Raw genomic sequence first — 25,741 nt, forward strand, 5'->3', positions numbered from 1 at the left:
TATTTTAGGAAATTGCAGCAAATTTATTGAAAATTAAATACATAAATATCTCAATTACATAAGTATTCACACTTAAGTCAATAGAATCACCTTTGATCCGATTACAGCTGTGAGTCTTTCTGGGTAAGTCTCTAAGAGCTTTTCACACCTGGGTTGTACAATATTTGCACATTCTTTTTTTAAAATTCTTCACGCTCTGTCAACTAAGTTGTTGATCATTTCTAGACAGCCATTTTCATGTCTTGCCACAGATTTTCAAGCCGATTTAAGTCAAAGCTGTAACATTCAATGTCGTCTTGGTAAGCAACTCCAGTGTATATTTGGCATTGTGTTTTAGGTTATTGTCCTGCTGAAAGGTGAATTTTTTCCCCAGTGTCTGTTGGAAAAGAGACTGAACCAGGTTTCCTCCAGGATTTTGCCTGTGCTTAGCTCTATTCAGTTTCTTTTCATCCTTAACTCCCTACTCCTTGCCGATGACAAGCATACCCATAACATGATGCAGCCACCACCATGCTTGAAAATATGAAAAGTGGTACTCAGTGATGTGTTGTGTTGGATTTGCCCCAAACATAATGCTTTTTTTATATATTCAGGACATAAAGTGATTTTCTTTGTAGTCTTACTTTAGTGCCTTATCGCAAACAGGATGCATGTTTTGTAATTTTTTATTCTGTAGAGGCTTCCATCTTTTCACTCTCTCATTTAGGTTAGTATTGTGGAGTAACTACAATGTTGTTGATCCATCTTCAGTTTTCTCTTATCACAGCCATTCAACTCTGTGACTGTTTTAAAGTCACCATTGGCCTCATGGTGAAATCCCTGAGTGGTTTCCTTCCTCTCTGGCAACAGAGTTAGGAAAGACGCCTGTATCTTTTAGTGACTGGGTGTATTGATACACCATCCAAAGTGTAATTAATAACTTCACCATGCTCAAAGGGATATTCAATACAGTGGGGCAAAAAAGTATTTAGTCAGGCACCAATTGTGCAAGTTCTCCCACTTAAAAATATGAGAGAGGCCTGTAATTTTCACCATAGGTACACTTCAACTATGACAGACAAAATGAGAAAAAAAATCCAGAAAATCACATTGTAGGATTTTTAATGAATTTATTTGCAAATTATGGTGGAAAATCAGTATTTCAGATTCACACGTACAATTACAGATAATTGTACGTGTGGGGTACAGAGATGAGGTATTCATAAAGAAATCATGTTAAACACTATTAATGCACACAGAGTGAGTCCATCAAACTTATTATGTGACTTGTTAAGCCCATTTTTACTTCTGAACTTTTCAGGCTTGCCATAACAAAAGGGTTGAACACTTATTAACACAAGACATTTCAGCTTTTCATTTTTATTAATTGTAAAAAAATCTTTTTTTTTTTATTCCACTGACATTATGGGGTGTTATCCAGTGACACAAAATCTAAATGTAATACATTTTAAACTCAGGCTGTAACACAACAAAATAAGGAAAAAGTCAAGGGGTGTGAATACTTTCTGAAGGCACGTTCTAACTAAGGTTGTCTCAAATGGCACCCCATTCCCTACATACTGCACTACTGAATAGGGCCGGGAATTGCCAGGGACCTCACAATATGATATTATCATGATACTTAGGTGCCGATAAGATATGTATTGCGATTCTCACTATTCTATATGTATTGCGATTCGATACTGCGATTTCATTGCAATTTGATGTTTTAAACCTATGTCTGCTGCAGAGATGCAAGAAAGAGATACTAACATTTGTTTTGATCAGTCATGGAAGTAATAGTGCTGAAAACATGTCTCACTATTTAAAAAGAAGATGGAGAAAAATCTATAGGATAACAACACCGTAATTTTGGTGCAGGTACAGCTGACTAACGTTAGCTAACGCTACCTCGTAAAAATAAATAAAAAATCCATACTTGGAGCCAATTAAAGTATCGATATAATATCGGCCAAAATAATAATGTGATATGTAACTGTATTAAAAAAAATCCAGACCACTACTGCTGAATAGGGTGCAATTAGAGACACAGACTAACTTACACCTTTCAGCCTCCATATTTCATTATCACAGACGAAAGGCGTCCGCATGCTAGGTTGGTTTGCTCCTAGCAGAACTCAGCTAGGCGAAGTGAACGTCTGTGCCTAACATACTCCCTTAAAATGATTTTTCCTTCAAAATATTACTGTTTGACCCTCTTGAGACACCGTAACAACAACATACAGTAACACTTCCTCAAAATAGTAAAAATCTATTTAATAAGATAAATCAAGAAATCTGTCAAATGTTTACATTTTTGCTGAGGTCTTAGTCACCCAATTTGACAACTAACTAAGATATTTGGTGCAGTTTTTCTCAAGTGAAAAGATTTGCATGAAAACTAGTTGTTTGTCATTGATTGACAACAAACACTTCATTGAGGAATCCCTACTGTTGACCAATCACAGACAAAGGGGCGTAGACGCCGGAAAAAAACCTTCCGAACACTGCCGAACACCAAAACGAACAAAAACGCCACAAAATGTTGTCATAATATATACCGAGTGTACAAAACATTAAGAACACCTGTTCTTTCCATGACGTAGACTGACCAGGTGAATCCAAGTGAAAGCTATGATCCCTTATTGATGTCACTTGTAAATCCATTTCAATCAGTCTAGATGAAGGGGAGGAGACAGGTCCAAACTGTTTCAACTGGGAAGGATTCAGTAAGCTTTAGCATCATTCTCAAGCTGTTGGTAAAATGGGTGTGACCTGGCCATAGCTTGTTGAACATTAATTACACTTTACAAAGCTGTGTAGAGGCAGAAGTTTAATGTTGATGGTTATAACAGCAATCAAGCACCCAAGCTAACTGGCTAGCTACTTCCAGACACATATGAGAGAACACCTCACTGGCCATTTTACTCGCCCCAGCAGAGCTGGTTAGGCTGTTTTCATGTTATCTAGAGCGTTAGTGACTGTAACTGTGCTCCTGGCAACAATTGAATGACGTTTTTTTGCAGACGTTTATTGACACCGGTCTTATTCAACGGGGTGTTGAAAGTTCGCAAATTCATCAGTTGTTCTGCGCTCTGACACACTCAGACGAGAGTGCTCTGAAATCGGAGTAGATGGCCAGAGTGAATTTACGAAAGCAGCCTTCGTGATGAGTGCGTTGCAACAGCAACGCTATTGATAACATCACAGCAGTTTCCTTGCCGATGTGGATGCTTCTGTCCTCCACCGTGATGTGATTAGATCTCTCATGTCATCCAGCCTTAGCTCAGTTCACATGACCCTTTGTAGCAGTCCATCCATATCTAATGCATCATGCTACTATCGCTCTCTCTTTTACACACACTATATTTCCCATCCCCCTCTCTCTCGCTCTGTCTCTCTATCCCCCTGCTCCTTACCATCTCTCCCCCTCAGTCCCCTTCCATCCTAGCATAGAGAGTTCGTTGGAGTCAAAAGCCGCTGTCCTTCTCTCTCCCTCCATCCCCCCTTCAGATATCGCCCATGTCCCTCTAACTTATTACACCCATCACAACTAGAAAGCTCGCTATCCTCTCTCCCCCCCTCTCATCCCTCAAATATCCCCCATCTCCATTCGGCCAGGCAGAGGTCGCTTTTTACACCCATCGCACCCAGGCAGTCCAGCCATCCCTGTCCTATTGTAGTCAAAGCGTGGTAAGACCAGGACACTAGGGTCTCCAGGATCTCCAGCTGGCGGCCTCTCCTCTTCTACAGCCATGATGCTCGCTACCAAACACATGATGGCCGCGTCGATGTTGGTGTTGTCCTGAGAGGGGGTGGGAGATGGGAGAGAGGGGGAAAGAATTGAAGGGCAAAGAGAGAGAGATGTGTGTGTGTGTGAGAGAGAGACATAACATGAGAGAGAGAGAGAGAAAGAGAGGGGGTGAGGGACAGATAGAGAGAGCAAGAGAATGGGAAGGAGAAAATACAGTCTTTATATGCACAGACAAAATCCCTCACTCAGCTAGCAGTCAGTAGGTATAATGACGCTTTTTACATTCCAGAAAGCAACTCATACTAACTCATACAACTCTCTGCTAACACACACAACGTCTCTTAACATTTCCAAACACAAAGCTTGTATCCCCTGATATACACTACATACAGCAACAATAGAGACCCATCCCTATCTATGCCGCGACCCCATGTCGTGACCCTTGACCTCTTACCACCCTACGAAACCATGGTCTTGCTCTCTCACACACACACACACACACCTCACCTTGGCGGAGGTCTCGTACCACCCTACAAAGCCGTGGTCTCTAGTGAAGTTCTCCAGTTTGGGCAGTTTGGAACAGAGACCCATACTCAGCTGGTCACATTTATTACCCAATAAGACGGCCGGAACTGGCCTCCCGTTACGCAGAGCAACCTGGGAGGGGTGTGGGGTGAGGGAGAGAAAGGGGGGGTTGGAGAGAAAAATGGGGGAGAAAGATGTAAGGGCAAGGAAATATAGAGAAAATGGGAGTGGGGGGTGAGATGGATGAGAGGAGAGAAGGATCTTAACAAATGTTTTTTTTAAAGTCTTTATGAAATGTAAACAACGGTGGAGATGTTTTATTTGAAGGAGGGTAGTACTAGTTGAGCCACTCAGGGTACAGGCACTCACTACCACCTCACTGTATAGTACAACCTGCATGTATAATTCATTATGACTAGTTCTAAACATGTTCAAATAATAATGTATCTCTTACCTTGGAGTCGAGGTCTCCCTTCCACTTGAGGACAGCCTGGAAGGTAGAGGCCCGCGTCATGTCAAAGATCACCAACGCTCCTACAGCCTCGCGTTAGTAAACCCGCGTCATGTTGCCATAGCGCTCCTGGCCTGAGGAAACACAACAACAACAATGATATAACAACAGCACCAGCAGCAACATCTACAACTATACCATCTAAATCAACAACATAACAACAATGAATATTTCTCAATAAAGTGACTTAAGAAGCAAAGCGATACTCCAATGTGTTGAGAAATTTCAAGTGTGTGTGTGTGTGTGTGTATGTGTTCAAGTGAGTGTTGACATATAAATGGCATTTCTCCTGGAAGTGAACCTCTCTCACATGACTGTAATATACCAGTGAATAACCATGAAACAGCTGAGAGAGAGAGCGAGAGAGAAACAGAGGGACGGAGAGAGAGAGAGAGAGAGAGAAAACAGGGTCTTTCTATCAACAACACATAACGTACAGAATACAGTTTGAAATATCATTGGTTGTTACTGCCAATAGCCAGCATGTATTGTGTAAAAACCATCACACTGGTTTTCCTGCTATGTTCTCCTACAATGTCTATCTCTGTCTTTCCACAGCCTACATGGATTGTCTAAATGAATAAGACTCAATGGATAGGGGGGTGAAGGGGTGATCCTAGATCAGCAAGAGGCCAGTCTGAGGCCTTTAATTTAACTGTAAAAATGTATTACCTGTTAATGTGCCATGAACCCAATCAGTCATGATGTTTTCATCTGATTGTCAAACAAATCACTTCAAAAAGTAGGTTACCCTTCACACGTTCATCCAAAATAATTCCAGCATCTGAACAGTGCACTGTGCACCCTTCAACTTTCCTTCAATTCGCAAGTGGCTGAAACTATCTCACCGGAGAAAGCATTCAAGTGAGCGAAACAGCGCCCCTCTGTCTTACTATATACTGTATGTAGCCCACGTATCTGATGCTGTGTCTGGCCAAACAGAGTATGACATGCCATTCTGTTTTTGGCCAGAAAGCATCAGATACATGGTCTACACATACATCTGGTTTCTTTCTTTTTCCTTTCTCTGCCCTGCGCTGAAAGCGCTTCATTGTTGCAGCTTAATTTCAATGAATGTCATGTTTGCAATCATATCTTGTGAAACAGTGCATGGGGACTGTCTCAGGGTGGAATAGTCCATTATTATGAACATAATGGGTGATTATTGACCCTTGTTTATACTATTATGAGGAAAAACTTGGATTATATTAATATTGATATGAAATATATGTATATGTATATGTAAAAAAATTAATGATTGATATATTATGAATTATTATTTGGCTGTAAGGATTAATTAACTTTTTTGGAGACCTTTTTGTCAACATTGTGGTTTCATTAACCTGGGCACAGTGGAGAGGCAAACCCCCCTTCCCCCTCCCCATTTCCTTTGCAACTTTGAAGATTCCCGCTGGGGGTGGGGGTGGGTGGCTGGTAGACATAGTGTGATGATGTCATTATCTACCGTTGAGATGATACGGAGGAAAGGTCTGCTGACAGTTTAGAGATACAGCACCATGAGGACTCAGACACACCCATAGCGTTTGCTGGCGGAGAGTACTTCCTACCTCTGAACGTAATTCACGAACCGAGTGAGCACCGATTTGAACAACGTAATCTTCGCGGAACGATCAGCAGACAAACGCTAGAGCCACATTCGGTGCGATGTGTGCCAGTCTTAAGATGTCTAGTGCATGTGCATTGACTGACGGGGTAAAGTCCACACACATACAGAGGCGCGCATGCACACATGAATGCATACACAGCCAGGCATGCACGTACACACCAACACTCACACTATTACACTGTTTTATAGGACAGTGTATGTCAGGACCTTACATCAGGTCATGTCTGTTATATGTCGATTATCAGGTCATGTGAAATATAGAGAGGCTCAAGAATAGGTCGGTTATGCTACTACTATTACAAATGTGTGTGTGTGTGTGTGTGTGTGTGTGTGTGTGTGTGTGTGTGTGTGTGTGTGTGTGTGTGTGTGTGTGTGTGTGTGTGTGTGTGTGTGTGTGAACTACCTATTGTTAAAGTTCCATTCTCAAATAAAATAAAGGAGTTATAAAACTAAATGTAGCAGAGCTAATAGGCCTACTATAATAGACCTACTCTAATATGCCTACTCTTATTCTATGCGTAATTAGTTTACCAACTGGCGATGTTCCACTATTACAGACACCATACCATGTGCGTGACATATTTTTGCCATATTTTAAACTTGTGTATCAAATCAAATATAACAGTTATAAAAGTAAAAGGTAGGCGAACTGTCGAAGTAGATTACTCGCAATTAGTTTACCAACCTGCGATGTCCCACAGCTGCAGTCGCACGACCGTCTTGTGATCCCAATTGAGGAGTTTGAGGGCGAAGTCGACTCCGATGGTGGCTCTGTAATGTTGGGAGAATATCTGATGGACATAACGCTTTATTATGGACGTTTTCCCGACCCCCAGGTCACCGATGACTAGAACCTTCAGCAAGCGTTCCTGCTGCATGGTTGGGTTATGGCTTGATATATAAAAAAATATAGGCTACAACTTAGTTGTTCACATAGAATTTAATATTCTAATATTACAAAAGTCAGTGTCCTCTTTTTTCAGTTTTCTATTTCATATGGACCCACTTTTCAGCAGCTCTCTTTTCCCGTTACCTGAAGTTGCCTGTATGTCAAAGGTGAATAGTTATCAAAATCTTAGTAGCAACAGAAAACAATATTCATGAATTGACGAAGACAGAAAATAAGAGGAACTTCTCTCTTTTTTATTCAAAATGTGTATGCACAAAAATATTCCGAAATGGTCTTCCTTTCTTGCAATTGTTCTATTCCATACACGTCCTTATATCAGAGTCCACTTCATGCAATGTATCCTTTTGGCGACCCTTCTCTCTTACCAAACGTCCATTATTTCTCCCTCGTTCTTTCTCCTACACAATCTTCATTCCATCCAGAACAAAAAATGAGAACTTCTAAAAAGAGTAGTCAGCGCAAAGTCATCCACAAACTGTCAATTTTGGTCAAACAGTCTACGGTGTGTGTGCGCGCACATCTCGTCTGGAAGCCGTTGCCATTCATCTGCGCACGAAGCTTCTGCTTCTGCCCGTCAGCTGTTTGGAGATTAGGCAACCACAGCCCTTTAGTTTACTGATAAAGTTGTGTACATACAGTAAGTCAATAGTTCACTGTACTTTCTGTCCACCACTTTGCTGCTGGGGGAAAGGAAACGAACTACATGTCCAGCGTATTTGATACACTGTATCCGGATCAACGCACAAGCAGCTGTTGGTAACCAAACATACAGTACTATGTATCTTTACGCGCATACAATATTGTCAATTTTACACGCACGATTATTAACCGTTTTATCAGTTATAGTCCAAAATATGTTTAATGTTTGGTACGCAGTATATAGGGTGTAAAACTTGAATATTTAGTGTCAGTGGTCCTATCTATATTTTTGCCTTTTAGCTTACTAATATTGATGGATAGGCTATAAAAGCCTATTGGTGAGAGGTTCTTTCAATAACCTACCAAAAATGGTAGCCAATAGGTCAAATTAATTACATTTCATAAAACGACTTAAGAACAAGGACATTGATCTACATGTCATTGCTCTAATGGTTTTATTAACACAGTTTTGTGTCGCTGTGTTTTTTTCTAGATATGCGGATAAAGTGTTTGTGCGCGTCGATATTGATGTTTACGGTAGTAGAGGTGCTGATGCGGGCTGGGCGATGGAATGAGTCAGGGTCTGTGATGGTGCTGCTCGCGCTGCCATTTCATCAGCAGCAACATTTATTTCGTTTAGCTTCCTTCAAAAACACAAAAAGAGATAAGGAGAGGAGTGAAAACTAAACTAACCTTCAGAATTTAGCCATAGGTCTATCACATTTTACAGTTGCGTGATTTCAAAACAACAGTGTAGACCTAGGCTATCATTCACAAATGATAGCATTCTGGGGAGTAAAGCGTGCTGTGAATTTTTCTAGGGAGTCATTAATAGACCGTTATAAAGACATCACAACGAAGACCCGTTGGTAGATTTCCGCAGGGCAATTGTAAACTGCTGTTCATGCGTTGCTGTGAGACGTTCTTTCGGGCGTTTGTTCTACGAAAGCTTCTCAATGCAACGGAACCTGCAGCAATCGGGTTCTGAGCCGCGCAACCAAACCACGTAAGATGAAACCATTTCGTTCTCTCTTGGGCAATAGGCCTTTCTAGCAAATGTGAACTATATAAGGCCTTCTTATTTGAGGATAATGATGCGAGAAATAAGAAAAGCGACACTACTTGGTTTTGGAAGCCTATTGTGAGAGCGACAGAAGTGATGTTGTCTAATGCACTTCTGCATCAAATAATCGTGGAGATTCTATTCTACTGTTCTCCATTCCATTTACCATTACTGACATATCAGGTGAAATGATGCCTGTAAGACTAAAATAAGCAATGATCCTACCATAAGGCAAAATGGAGGGGTCTATTCATTGAATCTGGAATAAATCATTTGATATTTAATCCAAAAACACCTGATGTGAAATATCTAACCTACATCCCTCCATTACTTCTTTACAGTAACGGCTTCTGTACAATAGACTGTCCATGTAATTAAACATATTTGTGTTTATCCAAAAGCACCTGATGTGAAATATCCACGGTATACAATACAATACAATAGACATTATGATGACCAGTAGTTACCATAATAGGGTACAATCTAGCCTAGGCTACTGTCCATGTCAATGCTCCAGAGACCCTATCTGAAACCTATATCCGGTCTCAGGCAACAGCTATGGGGGTGGATATTCCAGGTATTATTTAGGGGATCTGTTTGTCCACGGTTGTGTTTGCATACCAAGCTGACTGTGTGATTCCCGGCCAGCCAGAGTGAGGTAGTGGCGGTGTGCCTAGATGTCACTGGAGGCAGTCTGATGACTGGATAACCAGGCCTGTGCATAGAATGCAATACCATAATAAATCCGTGCATTGTAGGGTTTTAAGTAAGCATAGGTCTATAGAATATGAAATAGAATAGAACATAATAGATTATAGAATAGAGTATGTAAACTGACCTAAGTGCTACTGGCTACAAATAGAATGGAATAACTGAATTCTGCCTAAAGGGAAGTTCAATAGGGCTTTATTCATAGCCTAACGGCTAACAGGCTATCAAATAGTTGCCACAATCGAGTCACTTGAAAGTTGGCCAATATAGGCTAAAGCGGATTTCCAATAGTCACATGCTTGTAATTAAACATGTGGACTATAGTAGGCATTGTGACACCGCAGGAGGGCTTAGGCCTAGATCAAAGCCATAGTCAAATCCAGAAGAGAAGTGCCTTTTTACTTGTCACCAAAGGGAATTTAGACACAAAACAAGGGCACAAAGAGTAGCGGTGTTGTGCTCTATCCAAAGGCCTCGTTATCATTCAGGGGCTGCGCTCTGTTGGGAAGCCAAGCTACGGTGCTGTGGAGGAGGGAGGGCAGTAAACCAATTGAAATCTCCGTTATAGCTGCCCCTCTGTCTGCGAAGTCTCTCTCACAGGCTTGCACCAGGGCGCCCGAGGCTATCTAGCCTCTGAAAACACTGTTGTTATAGGTTAACTGACTCAGGCTTTTGCGCTGTGTGTGTGTCCCTGCATGTGTCTGTGTCTCATGGTGTGTGTGTCTGTGCGTGTGTTCCATCCGACCACGATTCCACGGAACAGAAGCTAGACAGTAGTCACCATGGAGGCGATATGGTTGTACCAGTTCAGACTCATCGTCATTGGGGACTCGACGGTGGGGAAATCGTGCCTGATCCGGCGGTTCACGGAGGGAAGGTTTGCCCAGGTGAGTGACCCGACGGTCGGCGTGGATTTCTTCTCTCGCCTGGTGGAGATCGAGCCGGGGAAACGCATCAAGCTACAGATCTGGGATACTGCGGGACAGGAGCGCTTCAGGTATGGGGGGGGGTCACACAGATTATTATGCATAAACGGTGCTTTCGGTGTAATCCATCACGCTTGCTTGCTCTTGTTTATCAAGGATGCTTCTTGTCCAGCTGGCCAAACCATGAAATGTTTGCATCATTTTTATTCAGAGCCCTCTATTAGGCTATCATTCATAATTGTTGATCAAAGTATATCCAAGGATATCAAAGGATAGGATAGACCACAATTGCCATTTGCACCAAGGTCTAAACTGCCAGAAACTGTTTTCGTCATACCACTACTGATATTGTTGTTTGACTATTCAAAGGTGCCTTATTGAAACAGTGCATAAGGTACAAAGGTTAGTCTACATCAATATTGACACATTTTGCAACATCAGTGACACAGTTAGAATAGGCCTATAAATAGTTTCGTTTCTAAAAAGTGAAAAACAAGTATGCAGGAGTCCCTTTTCATAGATAAACATTTATTTTACATATTGAAATAGTTAACAGCTTTTAAACACACATACACACACACACACACACACACACACACACACACACACACACACACACACACACTTGCTTGGTCACACACCCTTGCTTGGTCAGCGTTCAATCATAATCCCTCATCATTCCCTGCTCTTTTGTCTGTGATTCATTTCAACTGGTTCTTTATTTCCTTTGAATATGTATTTTACCACTGTCCTCCTATCTTCATCCTCTCTTTCTGTGTCTTCCTCTTCTTCCATTCTTTCATTGCACCTCCCTCCCTCATCACGCACACCTCGCATGTCTGTCATATCCCTCCTCTCACTTCTTTCCCCCTTCATGTTCTCCCTCCTTCGTTCTCTCACATTCTCTCCCTCTTTTCTGCCAAACTTTCTCTCTCCCTCACTACACACACTCTCCACCCCCTTTCTCACTTTCACATCTGTTGCTTGTTACTTTTGTCTCGCCTCCCAACACATATCTATTTTAATTTCTCCCTCCCTCCCTCCCAACAATATTCTAACACTGTATGTCTCCCCTCTCCTTCTAACACTCTCTCTCCTCTCATTCCTCTACTTCCTGTCTATCTCTCCTTCTCTCCCTATTCCCTTTCTCATCTCCTAACATAAACACCCTCTCACCCCTTTCTCCTCCCATCCCTCTCTCCTCCCCTCTTCCAGGTCCATCACCAGAGCCTACTATCGTAACTCGGTGGGCGGGCTCCTCCTGTTTGACATCACAAACCGCCGTTCCTTCCAGAATGTTCATGATTGGCTAGAGGAGGCCCGGAGCCACGTCCAACCACACAGCATTGTGTTCCTATTGGTCGGCCACAAGTGTGACCTGGAACCTCAGCGCCAGGTAGCCTATCAGATTGCAGTAGTTTACGTGTATGTGTGGAGGGGGGTAGGTGGGATGTGTGTGTGTGTTTGATTGAGCATTGAAATAAATACATTTTTCCCCCTACCTTTACTAATGACATTATAAGTAATGCACAACACATTTCCATATAAACAGACAATACTATCGCATGTTTACCTCTCCAGGTAACTCGTCAGGAGGCTGAGAAACTCGCCGGCGCCTACGGGATGCGTTACGTAGAAACTTCGGCCCGCGACGCCATAAACGTGGAGCACGCCTTCACGGAGCTGACCAGGGACATCTTTCAGCTGGTGAGGAGCTCTAGGTTGAAGATACAAAGTTTGAGTCAAGAATTAAAATTGAGTCCTGTACAACCTTTGGCTAGCTTAGCAATGGCAACAGCTGGTCCCATGAATTTGTTTATCATCAAAATGTTCTGCATGTGAATAGTCTGGTCCCAGATCTGTTTGTGCTATCATGTCAACTCCTTGCCATGGCAAACATGACATTTGGCATGACAATGAGTGACAAGGAGTTGATATGATTGCACATACAGATCTGGGACCAGGCTAGCATGTGAACACAACATTGTCCCTTCTAACCTTGGTATCTTCACCCTAGGTGAGGGGCGGTGACATCACTATCCAGGAGGGCTGGGAGGGGGTGAAGAGCGGCTTCGTTCCCAACGTGGTCCACTCCTCCGAGGAGGTCACCAAGAGCGACCGACGCTGCTTCTGCTGATCTAGAGGGATCTACTAGATCCAACTAGATCCCTGACTCGAGTCTGTTTTCCCTTAGGTCCTCCTGAACTTGCACCCAGATCAATTTCAGCTATCTAGTCTAGCCATTTGCCTCTACTGATCTGCATCTGGATGGAGGGATCCTACCCACAACTAGATCCCTGCCTGGTTTTCATTTGATCCTCCTTGGTCCTCAAAGGTGTCCACTTTTCAGAGTGATCTGCTATCTGGATGGATGATGGATCCCTTCGCTACAAATACCTGGTTAATACCTGGTTTCCCTTTAGGTCAGGGATGGGCAACTTTGATGGGGGTGGGGGCCACAAAATCTGAACTCATCATGAGGGGCCGCAGTGGCTCACGGGTCTGTGTACCCACAAAACCACACACCTGTCTCTGATTTGTACAATCAATCTATTTGTGCAGTTAAACTACTTAACTCTTTTAACTAAATGCATTATACCAGTAGCTAGGGCCGTCCCTAGCCTTTTGGTGGCGTTAAGCGAGATTTGGTTGGCATCCCCCTACCTCACAGGTAACACATTTTACTGGCCCCCGTCCTGACGGCGGAGAGAAAAAAGTTAATTTCCTGCAATTCTACACATTTTGCCATGGTGCGGAGGGAAAAGGTGTGCCATTTTATAACAAATTTCAAGCAATTCTACTCATTTTGCCATGAGACAGAGAGAAGAATTTGCCGTTTTAAAGCTAATTTCCTGCAATTCTATCCATTTTGCCATGAAGTGGAGATACATTTTTGCAGTTTTAAAACTAATTTCCTGCAAATCTACACATTTTGCCATGACTTATGCCATGTTAATATGATATATGAGTGAGAGTGACTAACAAAATCAATTGGGCCCCCCTGGAGGTCAAGGCCCCTGGGCATGTGCCCTGTATGTCTGGTCGGTATTCGGCCATGATTGCTACAAGTAAAACATTTGATAAAATAATTGTTAGCTGACATAGCTAATTGAGTGACTGACTTAAGAGAAAACCTGCTGATGCACAACCACATTTCAAAACTGCACCTTGTGTATTCTACTATTCTAACTCCCAACAGTAAGTTGAGACCCTGACTGAGTTCCTTAAAAAAAATACATGGCCCATCCATGCTTTAAGTAATTTTCTTGAACTGCAACCAGATCTATTTCAGCTCTCTAGTCACCTGCTACCCCGATCTCTTCTCTTCCACTATGCAATCCGATAACACAATTGATACGACCAGAAGGCATCACACGTCCCCTTAGAAGGCCATATTGACCCAACAAACCTATCTGATTCAGTTGTTCAAAGGAGACTGAGGAGGAGGGTCTCAGTCTCTTACTTTCCCCTTTTGGGAAATTAAGTCTGGTCCCAAACTCAAACTCTGTGGTTCTATACCTACTTCTCCCATCATCTAACACTCCAATCCTCACCCTTCTCCATTAACCAATGCCATATTGGACCTTATGGACACTTTGGAAAGGGACTGAATGTAAGGGAACGACTGTTTGACTCTCTATCTGACTGTACAAGTGGACAAAGGGACTCCAGGGTCGTATTCACTAGACACCAAGCGGAAGAAAATGCACTGAAATGGGGAGGGAGAATAAGATACCATTTTTTTTGTTTCAAAACGTTTTGCTATGGTGTGCACTAATGAATACAACCCAGTAAAGGCGGACGATGAGATATTGGGCACACCTGAGGCCGACACTACCTGCACATTTTACTGTCCCCTTTGAGACTAGCCTATGAGTGATTCCAGAATCTAGCTGAGGAAACCATGGTAACAGTGGACAGACAGGAAGCTGGGAGAACGCACCCAAACAACACTACATTACCTATAATTCCACATCTGCAGGCATCTAAACTACACATATTAATGATACAGTACAACAAGTATGGCAACAGACATGTGCATTCAATATCTCAATATCAATCAGTCTAGAAATAAGGATATTCATTCCATAAATAATCACATTATCTTTCGATAACGTTATCATGAATGACCATACTGTTGTGTTGAAAGTCATACTTTAGTTTGGCGCACTGGATGTAACTGAGAAATGGTTTCTGGTTTGGTAACTGAGAAATGAAATGCTTTGGCACAATAGGTGGTGGAGGGACAAAACTTGCTGTTTTGAAACAAAAGATGTCCTACATATTATTTTCAGTTCAAAATGTTTTGTAGCCACTGTGTTCAAGGTCAATCTCTTTGTCATCAGCGCTACAAGCTACTTCCTGCTATCAGATAATCAGAATCCAAAACGTTGATTCTTTCTTCTCTACTCTGAGTAATAATAACTGCAAGGATGAACTGCTATCATCCACTTTATCCAAAGAGAGTTTTGGTAGCACCATTTAATGTGAATGTAACATTGTAGGGAAAGGGGGAGTTGACAGTGTGCAAATGCACTTTCATCTAAAAGTTTATCGCTGACAAGGACAGGATGGGAAATGTTCTCAATCATGTATTACAATAAAGGGGACATCTTGCAGGGCCTTGACAAGTGATATCCCATTGAGTGTGACTTTTCATTACTTTTACGGCGTAGATCAAGAATGGGCATCTTTGGATTCCGTTGCGTCTTCCACTTGCCTGGACATTCTGGTTCTAGAATGGAATCTTGGACATCATGATAACTGACATGCTGATAACGGATCTCCTTCTGTAACTATGGTCAAGCCATAACCAGTGCTCATCATTGAACGACAGTGGCTTCACCAATCTCCACACACTTTAAATCTCCAATGCTTAGAGCTCCATTATACCAAATCAGAGAGTTTCGGGAGATTGGATCAGTTGGTCCTCATCATCAAGTAAGATACTCTCTAGGTAGAAGTTTCCCCCAACCACAGATCTAGAATCAGATAACCTTAACCCAGAGCACTAACCTTTACCAGTAGGCTAATGACAAATATCCGGTCCTGTGTCAGTGGTTAGAGGAAGCGTCTATCTAGTCTGTAACAAACAACCAGAGCTCCTAGGCCATGTCAGAACATAGGAGTTTGCAGCAAGTGCTTAGCCTGGTAAAACCAGACTGAATGAAGTGAAACAACAGTGATACCAAGCTAACAGTTGCTCATCACAGAAAAATACGTTAATCAATGTACAGCACTACCAGGGTCGTATTCACTAGACACCAAAATGAAGAAAACAGACTGAAAACAGAGAGACTACCTGACTACCTAATAAAAACACATTTTCCGCTGCAAATTGTTTTGCTATGTTGTGCTCTACTGAATACGACCCAGGATGACTCTTCTTCATTCTACTACTCTACATCATCTTTGACAAAGTCTCTATCTCCAAGCTGTACAATGCCATGTAACTACAGTTCCTTCAATTCAACAATGGCTATGGGACTTTCTGTGCCACTGCTCATCTATCAAAACAACTTGAAATGTACAAAAAATTATAATAAAATGTGACTGGTAAAACAACCCTGTTCTCCTCTGTGTCTAACGATGTAGCCTCTTGTTGTTTGGGTAAAACAATGTAGGCTAGTCTTGGGGAGAATCTCAATTGGTTTTGCTCGACTCTGTCCTCTCCTCGCCTGCTTTTGAAAAATGTCAGAGGTAATTGAGGAGCGGAGGCGAGGAAAGAAAATGTTGAAACAAATGCGCTTGTATGATATTAGACTCTCCTCCACTCGTCATGGACTCGTCATCAGGCAAATTACCTTTACAGGGGTGGAACCCCAAAATAAATGTGTAAAGTGATAAAAACTAATTTAGCTAGTTGTGGAAGACATGTTATTAATAAAAGTATAAGAAGCTCAGTTGGTAGAGCATAGCGCTTGTAATGCCAGGTTAGTAGGTTTGATTCCCGTGACCATCCATACGTAAAATGTATGCACACATGACTTTAAAAATGTCTGCTAAATGGCATATGTTATGTAAGCGTATCGTTTTTAAATGTGTGCATGATTATCTCTGATTAAACAACAGCTGATTCAAAGGGTGTGTGGCAGATTTCCAAATTCTTCCGTGGAAGATGCACTTCATTATCCTTCGGGAGAGCAGGCTATCGAGGTGAGGAGGACACTCCTCGGGTTCGCCTACTAACGAACTGACTCTCCTCAACCACTCTACCCACTTTTCGGTTTCCAGGAAATGGAGAGGAAGACGGAAGAGTCGAGGTGAGGACAGAATTTTTCCCCTTTAAGAATCTCTTGGTTATTAGTTGCAGTGCCAGAAACCAACCACAAGATGGCCACTGACTGTCAACCAGCCTGTATCTATGGAGCATCAGTTAGTACCACCTAGAGTGATTAAATCATTAGACACTGGATACATTCCTGATTAAACATGTATAAACTAGGTAATTGAGGGTTCTAATGTTAACAGCTAGATCAGACCAAACTCTTTAAAGCTGCATTTGTGGAGTGCTGGAGGGTTTATGGACATAATCAATCCCTATCCCTGTCTGCTCTCCCCACTTGCTTCAAGATGTTCACCATTGTTCCTGTACCTAAGATGGCAAAAGTAACTACGTGAACTAAATGACTATCGCCCCGTAGCACTCACTTCTGTCATCATGAAGTGCTTTGAGAGACTAGTTAAGGATCATATCACCTTTACCTTACCTGACACCCTAGACCCACTTCAATTTGCTAACTGCCCCAATAGATCCACAGACGATTCAATCGCAATCGCCATCGCACTGCACACTACCCTATCCCATCTGGACAAGAAGAATACCTATGTAAGAATGCACTTCATTGACTATAGCTCAGCATTCAACACGATAGTACCCTCCAAGCTCATCATTAAGCTCGGGGCCATGGGTTTGAACCCCGCCCTGTGCAACTGGTTCCTGACGGGCCGCCCCCAGGTGGTGAAGGTAGGAAACAACACCTCCACTTTGCTGATCCTCAACACAGAGGCCCCAGAAGGGTGCATGCTCAGCCCCCTCCCGTACTCCCTGTTCACCCATGACTGCGTGGCCACGCACGTCTCCAACTCAGTCATCAAGTTTGCAAACGACACGAAAGTAATAGGCCTGATTACCAACGATGACGAGACAGCCTACAGGGAGGAGATGAGGGCCCTAGGAGAGTGGTGCCAGAAAAATAACCTCTCCCTCAACAAAACAAAAGGAGCTTATCGTGGACTTCAGGAAACAGCAGAGGGAGCACGCCCCTAACAACATTGACAGGACCGCAGTGAAGAAGGAATACTTTATGTTCCTCGGCGTACACATTACTGACGATCTGAAATGGTCCACCCACACAGGCAGCGTTGTGAAGAAGGCGCAACAGCGCCTCTTCAACCTCAGGAGGCTGAAGAAATTTGGCTTGGCCCCTAAAACCCTCACAAACTTTTATAGATGCACAATTGAGAGCATCCTGTTGGGCTGTATCACCACCTGGTTTGGTAACTGCACCGTCCGCAACCGCAGGGCTCTCCAGAGGGTGGTAATGGTCTGCCCAACCCATCATCGGGACCAACTTACCTGCCCTCCAGGACAGCTACAGTACCAGTCAAAAGTTTGGACACACCTACTCATACAAAGGCTTTACTTTATTTTTACTATTTTCTACATTGTAAAAATAATAGTGGCGACATAAAAACTATGAAATAACACATATGGAATCATGTAGTAACCAAAAAAGTGTAAAACATCCAAATATATTTTATATTTGAGATTCTTCAGGGTAGCCACCATTTGCCTTGATGACAGCTTTACACACTCTTGACATTCTCTCAACCAGCTTCATGAGGTAGACACCTGGAATGCATTTCAATTAACAGGTGTGTCTTGTTAAAAGTTAATTTGTGGAATTTCTTTACTTTTTAATGCGTTTGAGCCAATCAGTTGTGTTCCGGGTAGCCGGAAAGTAGAGCATTGCAGTAGTCTAATCTAGAAAAGTGACAAAAGCATGGATAAATGTTTCTGAATCTTTTTATGACAGAACGTTCAGATTGTTGCAATGTTACGTAGATGGAAAAAAACTGTCCTTGAAACAGTCTTTATATGTTTGTCAAAAGTGAGATCAGTGTCCAGAGTAACACTGAGGTCCTTCACAGTTTTATTTGAGACAACTGTACAACCATCAAGATTAATTGTCAGATCCAACTGAAAATCTCTTTGTTTCTTGGGACCTAGAACTAGCATCTTTGTTTTGAGTTTAAAAGTAACACATTTGCCACCATCCATTTCCTTATGTCTAAAACACAGGCTTCCAGGGAGGGCAATTTTGGGGCTTCACCATGTTTCATTGAAATGTACAGCTGTGTATCGTCCACATAGCAGTGAAAGTTAACATTGTGTTTCCGAATGACATCACCAAGAGGTAAAATATATAGTGAAAACAATAGTGGTCCTAAAACGGAACCTTGAGGAACACCGAAATATACAGTTGATTTGCCAGAGGACAAACCATCCACAGAGACAAACCGATATCTTCCGACAGATAAGATCTAAACCAGGCCAGAACTTGTCCGTGTAGACCAATTTGGGTTTCCAATCTCTACAAAAGAATGTGGTGATCAATGGTATCAAAAGCAGCACTAATGTCTAGGAGCACGACGCCAGATGCGGAGCCTTGGTCTGATGCCATTGAAAAGGTAATTTACCACCTTCACGAGTGGAGTCTCAGTGCTATGATGGGGTCTAAAACCAGACTGAAGCGCTTCGTATGCATTGTCTTTAGTATGGTAGCGCAACAGCTTTTTCAAAAAAAATTGAGAGGAATGGGAGATGTGATATAGGCCGGTAGTTTTTTATATTTTCTGGTTTGGCTTTTTCAAGAGAGGCTTTATTACTACCACTTTTAGTGAGTTTGGTGCACATCCGGTGGATAGGGAGGCATTTACTATGTTCAACATAGGAGGGCCAAGCACAGGAAGCAGCTCTTTTAGTAGTGTAGATGCAATAGGGTCCAGTATGCAGCTTGAAGGTTTAGAGGCCATGACTATTTTCATGAATGTGTCAAGAGATATAGGATTTAAAAAAAACGTGTGTCTCCCTTGGTCCTAGGTCCTGGCAGTGTTGTGCAGACTCAGGACAACTGAAATATGGAGATTTAAAGAGGAGTCCGTAATTTGTTTTCTTATGATCATGATCTTTTCGTCAAAGAAGTTCATGAATTTATCACTGCTGAAGTGAAAGCCATCCTCTCTTGGGGAATGCTGCTTTTTAGTTCGCTTTGCGACAGTATCAAAAATACATTTGGGATTGTTCTTATTCTCCTCAATTAAGTTGGAAAAATAGGATGATCGAGCAGCAGTGAGGGCTCTTCGATACTGCACGGTACAGTCCTTCCAAGATAATCAAAAGACTTCCAGTTTGGTGTAGCGCCATTTCCGTTCAAATTTTCTGGAAGCTTGCTTCAGGGCTCGGGTATTTTATGTATGCCAGGGAGCTAGTTTCTTATGACAAATGTTTTTTGTTTTTAGTGGTGCGACTGCATCTAGGGTATTACGCAAGTTTAAATTTAGTTCCTCAGTTAGGTGGTTCACCAATTTTTGTACTCTAATGTCCTTGGGAAGGTGGAGGGAGTCTGGAAGGGCATCTAGCAATCTTTGGGTTGTCCGAGAATTCATAGCACGGCTTTTGATGATCCTTGGTTGGGGTCTAAGCAGATTATTTGTTGCGATTGCAAACGTAATAAAATGCTGGTTCGATAGTCCAGGATTATGAGGAAAAACATTAAGATCCACAATATTTATTCCACTGTACAAAACTTGGTCCAGAGTATGACTGTGGCATAGGACCGGAGACATGTTGGACAAAACCCACTGAGTCGATGATGGCTCCAAAAGCCTTTTGGAGTGGGTATGTGGACTTTTCCATGTGAATATTAAAGTCACCAAAAATTTGAATATTATCTGCCATGACTACAAGGTCCGATAGGAATTCAGGGAGGAACGCTATAGCTATAGAAAAAGTGATTGAGTAGGCTGCATAGATTTCATGACTAGAAGCTCTAAAGATGAAAATGCAGTCATTTTTTTGTATATTGAAATTCGCTATCGTAAATGTTAGCAACACCCCCACCTTTGCGGGATGCACGGGGGATATGGTCACTAGTGTAACCAGAAGGAGAGGCCTCATTTAACACAGTAAATTCATCAGGCTTAAGCCATGTTTCAGTCCGGCCAATCACATCAAGTTTATGATCAGTGATTAGTTAATTGACTATGACTGCCTTGGGAGTGAGGGATCTAACATTAAGTAGCCCTATTTTGAGATGTGAGATATCACAATCTCTTTCAATAATGACAGGAATGGAGGTCTTCATTCCAGTGAGATAGCTAGAGCGAACACAGCCATGTTAAGTTTTTCCCAACCTAGATCGAGGCACATACACAGTCTCAAAGGGGATAGCTGAGCTGACTACACTGACTGTACTAGTGGCAGACTCCACTAAGCTGAAAGGCTGGCTAACAGCCTGCTGCCTGGCCTGCACCCTACCTCATTGTGGAGCTAGAGCCCTGTCTATGTTCATAGATAAGATGAGAGCACCCCTCCAGCTAGGATGGAGTACGTCACTCCTCAGCAGGCCAGGCTTGGTCCTGTTTGTGGGTGAGTCCCAGAAAGAAGGCCAATTATATATTTTGGGAGGGGCAGAAAACAGTTTTCAACCAGCGATTGAATTGTGAGACTCTGCTGTAGAGCTCATCACTCCCCCAAACTGGGAGGGGGCCAGAGACAATTACTCGATGCCGACACATCTTTCTAGCTGATTTACACACTGAAGCTATGTTGCGCTTGGTGACCTCCGACTGTTTCATCCTAACATCGTTGATGCCGATGTGGATAACAATATCCCTATACTCTCTACACTCACCAGTTTTAGCCTTAGCCAGCACCATCTTCAGATTAGCCTTAACGTTGGTAGCCCTGTCCACTGGTAAACAGTGTATGATCGCTGGATGATTCTTTTTAAGTCTAATACTGCGGGTAATGGAGTCGCCAATGACTAGGGTTTTCAATTTGTCATAGCTAATGGTGGGAGGCTTTGGCGTCTCAGGCCCCGTAATGGGTGGAGGACAGACCAAAGGAGGCTCGGTCTCTGACTCGTTGCTTCATGGGGGAAACCGGTTGAATGTTTGACGGCTGAATAAGCGACACCGGTTGAGCATTCCTACAGCATTTCGGTCCAGAAGCCATGGCTATCCTCAACATAAGGCGATCGTCCTCCTGTATATTATGAGTACAGCGACTGTAATTAGAGGGCATAATGTTAATGTTACTACTTAGCTTCGACTGGTGGAGGTCGTGTAGAACCATGTCCAGATAAAGCGTCCGGGGTGAAAAAGTTGAATGAAAAGTCAAGCAAAGGAAAAAATAAATATATAAAATGGTAATTAAAAAGTAAAAACCGTAAAGTTGGCAACAAACCGCACAGCAGCACATGAACAAGTCCACAAGTTGTGACCGGAAATGTCAGAGTTCAATTGGAGTTGAAATGTTTTAACATCTTAATGTTGCATTTTAACACTGCTGTATCAAAATAGGAAACTGGTTGATTATTTTGCCAAATAAGTGATAACAAGATGTGGGACTGGACTGAGCCCAGGTGTAGGGCAAATCCACGATAACAGAGTGATGCATGCGGACACTCAGATTTTTCACTTTAAAATGTGTCAAACAAAAACCAATGATTTCAAAGTAAAACAAACAATACAACTCTATGCACAATGACTACTTTTAACAATGTGCAATCATTGATTTGTTTGACACACATTTTAAAGTGAAAAATCTGAGTCTCAGCATCACTCCAATACTGCGAAATTGCCCTGTACCAATCCACGGCACTTGTCAGTCAGCATGGCTCAGTATTGAACAGCTTGCCATCAATTCAAGCCCAATCCACCTCGTGGAGAGCTATCCTCCTATAGGTTCACTTAATCTCTTACCTACACTACTCATATTGTTTAGCAATGATTATCACATACATTCAGTACAGAACCATCTTTCTAACCAATAATAGAAGCTTTGGTTAAACCACATAGCTAGCTAACATTAGCTAGTTAGCTTCCTAGCTAGCTGACGTTCACCTAGCTTGCCTCATCAATAGCCAGTTTTAATAACACAAGACCAAATAACTGCCCACCTTAATTTCAATATTGAAATTATAGTTGTTCAACCCTAGTATGAAGGATATTGAGTTACACTCTCCAATGTATTTAAGACAGTGAAGCTAAATATTTTAATTTGGCTCTATACTCCAACATTTTAGATTTGAGATCAAATGTTTTGCACAAGTGTCACCTTTAACGTGGAGGGTATTTTTATACATATGTTTCACTGTTTAGAAATTAAAGCACTTTATGTATCTAGTCCCCCCATTTGAAGGTGCCATAAGTATTTTGTCATATTCACTTACATTTACATTTAGTATTTGGTCCCATATTCCTAGTGCGCAATGACTTGTGACTACATACTTGCGGGATCAAATAAAATTTTATTTGTCATGTGCCGAATACAACAGGTGTAGACCTTAGTGAAATGCTTACTTACAAGCCCTTAACCAACAATACAGTTAAGAAATATTTTTCAATTTGTGTTAAGTAAAAAACAGATAAGTAAAAAATAAAAGTAACAAATAATTAAAGAGCAGCAGTAAAATAACAATAGCGAGGCTATATACAGGAGGTACCGGTTAGTCGAAATAATTGAGGTAATAAGTAGATGTAGGTAGAGTTATTAAAGTGACTATGCATAGATAATTAACAGAGTAGCAGCAGTGTACAAGGGGGCGGGGGCAATGCAAATAGTCTGGGTAGCCATTTTATTAGCTGTTCAGGAGTCTTATGGCTTGGGGATATAAGCTGTTAAGAAGCCTCTTGGACCTAGACTTGGCGCTCTGGTACCACCTTCCGTGCGGTAGCAGAGAGAACAGTCTTTGACTAGGGTGGCTGGAGTCTGACAATTTTTAGGGCCTTCCTCTGACACCGCCTGGTATAGAGGTCCTGGATGGCAGGAAGCTTGGCCTCAGTGATGTACTGGGCCGTACACACTACCCTCTGTAGTACCTTGCGGTTGGAGACCGAGCAGTTGCCATAACAGGCAGTGATGCAACCAGTCAGGATGCTCTCGGTGTTGCAGCCGTATAACATTTTGAGGATCTGAGGACCCATGCCAAAACTTTTCAGTCTCCTGAGGGGGAATAGGCTTTGTTTTGCCCTCTTCACAACTGTCTTGGTGTGTTTGGACCATTATAATTTGTTGGTGATGTGGACTCCAAGGAACTTGAAGCTCTCAACCTGCTCCACTACAGCCCCGTCGATGAGAATGGGGGAGTGCTCGGTCCTCCTTTTCCTGTAGTCCACAAACATCTCCTTTGTCTTGATCACGTTGAGGGAGAGGTTGTTGGCCTGGCACCACACGGCCAGATCTCTGACCTCCTCCCTATAGGCTGTCTCATCGTTGTCGGTGATCAGGCCTACCACTGGTGTCATCGGCAAACTTAATGATGGTGTTGGAGTCGTGCCTGGCCGTGCAGTGAACAGGGAGTACAGGAGGGGACTGAGCACGCACCACTGAGGTGCCCCCTTGTTGAGGATCAGCATGGCAGATGTGTTGTTACCTACCCTTACCACCTGGGGACAGCCCGTCAGGAAGTCCAGGATCCAGTTGCAGAGGGAGGTGTTTAGTCCCAGGGTCCTTAGCTTAGTGATGAGCTTAGTGGGCACTATGGTGTTGAACGCTGAGCTGCAGTCAATGAATAGCATTCTCACATGGGTGTTCCTTTTGTCCACTTGGGAACGGGCAGTGTGGAGTGCAATAGAGATTGCATCATCTATGGATCTGTTGGGCGGTATGCAAATTGGAGTGGGTTTAGGGTTTCTGGGATAATGGTGTTGATGTGAGCCTTGACCAGCCTTTCAAAGAACTTCATGGCTACAGAGGTGAGTGCTGCGAGTCGGTAGTCATTTAGGCAGGTTACCTTTGTGTTCTTGGGACAGGGACTACGGTGGTCTGCTGAAACATGTTGGTATTACAGACTTAGTCAGGGACAGGTTGAAAATGTCAGTGAAGACACTTGCCAGTTGGTCAGCACATGCTCGGAGTACACGTCCTGGTAATCGTCTGGCCCTGCGAATGTTGACCTGTTTAAAGGTCTTACTAACATCGGCTACGGAGAGAGTGATCACTGTCATCCAGAACAGCTGATGCTTTCATGCATGTTTCAGTGTTACTTGCCTCGAAGCGATAGAAGTGATTTAGCTCGTCTGGTAGGCTCGTGTCACTGGGCAGCTCGTGGCTGTGCTTCCCTTTGTAGTCTGTAATAGTTTGCAAGCTCTGCCACATCCAACGAGCATCGGCGCCACTGTAGTACAATTCAATCTTAGTCCTGTATTGATGCTTTGCCTGTTTGATGGTTCGTTGGAGGTCATAGCAGGATTTCTTAAGCTTCCGGGTTAGAGTCCCACTCCTTGAAAGAGGCAGATTTCGTGCACCAGCTGTTTACAAATATACATAGACAGCCACCCCTTGTCTTACCAGAGGCCGCTGTTCTATCCTGCCGAAAAAGCGCAAAACCCACCAGCTGTATCTTATTCATGTCGTCGTTCAGCCACGAATCGGTGAAACATAAGACAGTACAGTTTTTATTACGTGTCCCGTTGGTTGGATATACGTGCTCGTAGTTCATCTATTATATTATCCAATGATTGTACGTTGACTAATAGGACCGATGGTAAAGACAGATTACCCACTCGCCCTTTGATCCTTACAAGGCACCCAGACCTACGTCCCCGATATCTCAGTCTCTTTCTCCTGCGTCTCTTTCTCCTGCGAATGACGGGGATCAGGGCCTTGTCGGGTGTCTTTAGTAAATCCTTCACGTCCGAAGAAAAAAATCTTCCAGTACGGGTGAGTAAATCGCTGTCCAGATATCTAGAAGGTATTTTCGGTCATAAGTGACAATGGCAGAAGCATTATGTAGAAAAGAAGTTACAAATAATGTGAAAAAAAGCACACAATAGCACAATTGGTTAAGGGGCCGTATAATGGCA

General features: G+C 42.7%; 2 protein-coding genes across 3 annotated transcripts; one reads left to right on the forward strand and one right to left on the reverse strand.

Annotated features, from left to right (window-relative positions):
* Positions 1-1,092: 1,092 nt before the first annotated feature.
* LOC139534281 (ras-related protein Rab-38-like) lies at positions 1,093-7,979 on the reverse strand. The gene is made up of 4 exons (XM_071333318.1): positions 7,082-7,979; positions 4,713-4,843; positions 4,241-4,390; positions 1,093-3,784 (listed from the first exon to the last, which is right to left on the reverse strand). Exons 2-4 carry the CDS (start codon positions 4,770-4,772, stop codon positions 3,572-3,574), a joined length of 423 nt encoding a protein of 140 aa, XP_071189419.1. The 5' UTR covers positions 4,773-4,843; positions 7,082-7,979; the 3' UTR covers positions 1,093-3,571.
* Positions 7,980-8,543: 564 nt separating this feature from the next.
* On the forward strand, positions 8,544-16,210 carry LOC139534280 (ras-related protein Rab-39B-like). 2 transcript variants are annotated; one of them, XM_071333315.1, is made up of 5 exons: positions 8,544-8,951; positions 10,483-10,716; positions 11,861-12,041; positions 12,227-12,352; positions 12,663-16,210. In XM_071333315.1, the coding sequence occupies exons 2-5, from the start codon at positions 10,502-10,504 to the stop codon at positions 12,780-12,782; spliced, it is 642 nt and encodes a 213-aa protein (XP_071189416.1). In that variant the 5' UTR covers positions 8,544-8,951; positions 10,483-10,501; the 3' UTR covers positions 12,783-16,210. The 2 variants fall into 2 exon arrangements, with proteins under 2 accessions (XP_071189416.1, XP_071189417.1); XM_071333316.1 differs by lacking the exon at positions 8,544-8,951 and having other exon boundaries at positions 10,265-10,716.
* Positions 16,211-25,741: the final 9,531 nt, after the last annotated feature.

The sequence above is a fragment of the Salvelinus alpinus genome, chromosome 11 (genome assembly GCF_045679555.1).
Source record: "Salvelinus alpinus chromosome 11, SLU_Salpinus.1, whole genome shotgun sequence".
NCBI lineage: Eukaryota > Metazoa > Chordata > Actinopteri > Salmoniformes > Salmonidae > Salvelinus > Salvelinus alpinus.

Bases quoted from the DNA above. Each gene is read 5' to 3' on its own strand.
- LOC139534280 (XM_071333315.1), top strand. From the start codon at position 10,502: ATGGAGGCGATATGGTTGTACCAGTTCAGACTCATCGTCATTGGGGAC. The intron at 10,717-11,860 runs GTATGGGGGGGG...CCCCTCTTCCAG, and splicing joins GCGGGACAGGAGCGCTTCAG to GTCCATCACCAGAGCCTACT. The intron at 12,042-12,226 runs GTAGCCTATCAG...TTACCTCTCCAG, and splicing joins ACCTGGAACCTCAGCGCCAG to GTAACTCGTCAGGAGGCTGA.
- LOC139534281 (XM_071333318.1), bottom strand. From the start codon at position 4,772: ATGACGCGGGCCTCTACCTTCCAGGCTGTCCTCAAGTGGAAGGGAGAC. The intron at 4,391-4,712 runs GTAAGAGATACA...CACCCCTCCCAG, and splicing joins AGGGAGACCTCGACTCCAAG to GTTGCTCTGCGTAACGGGAG. The intron at 3,785-4,240 runs GTGAGGTGTGTG...ACCCCCTCTCAG, and splicing joins GGTACGAGACCTCCGCCAAG to GACAACACCAACATCGACGC.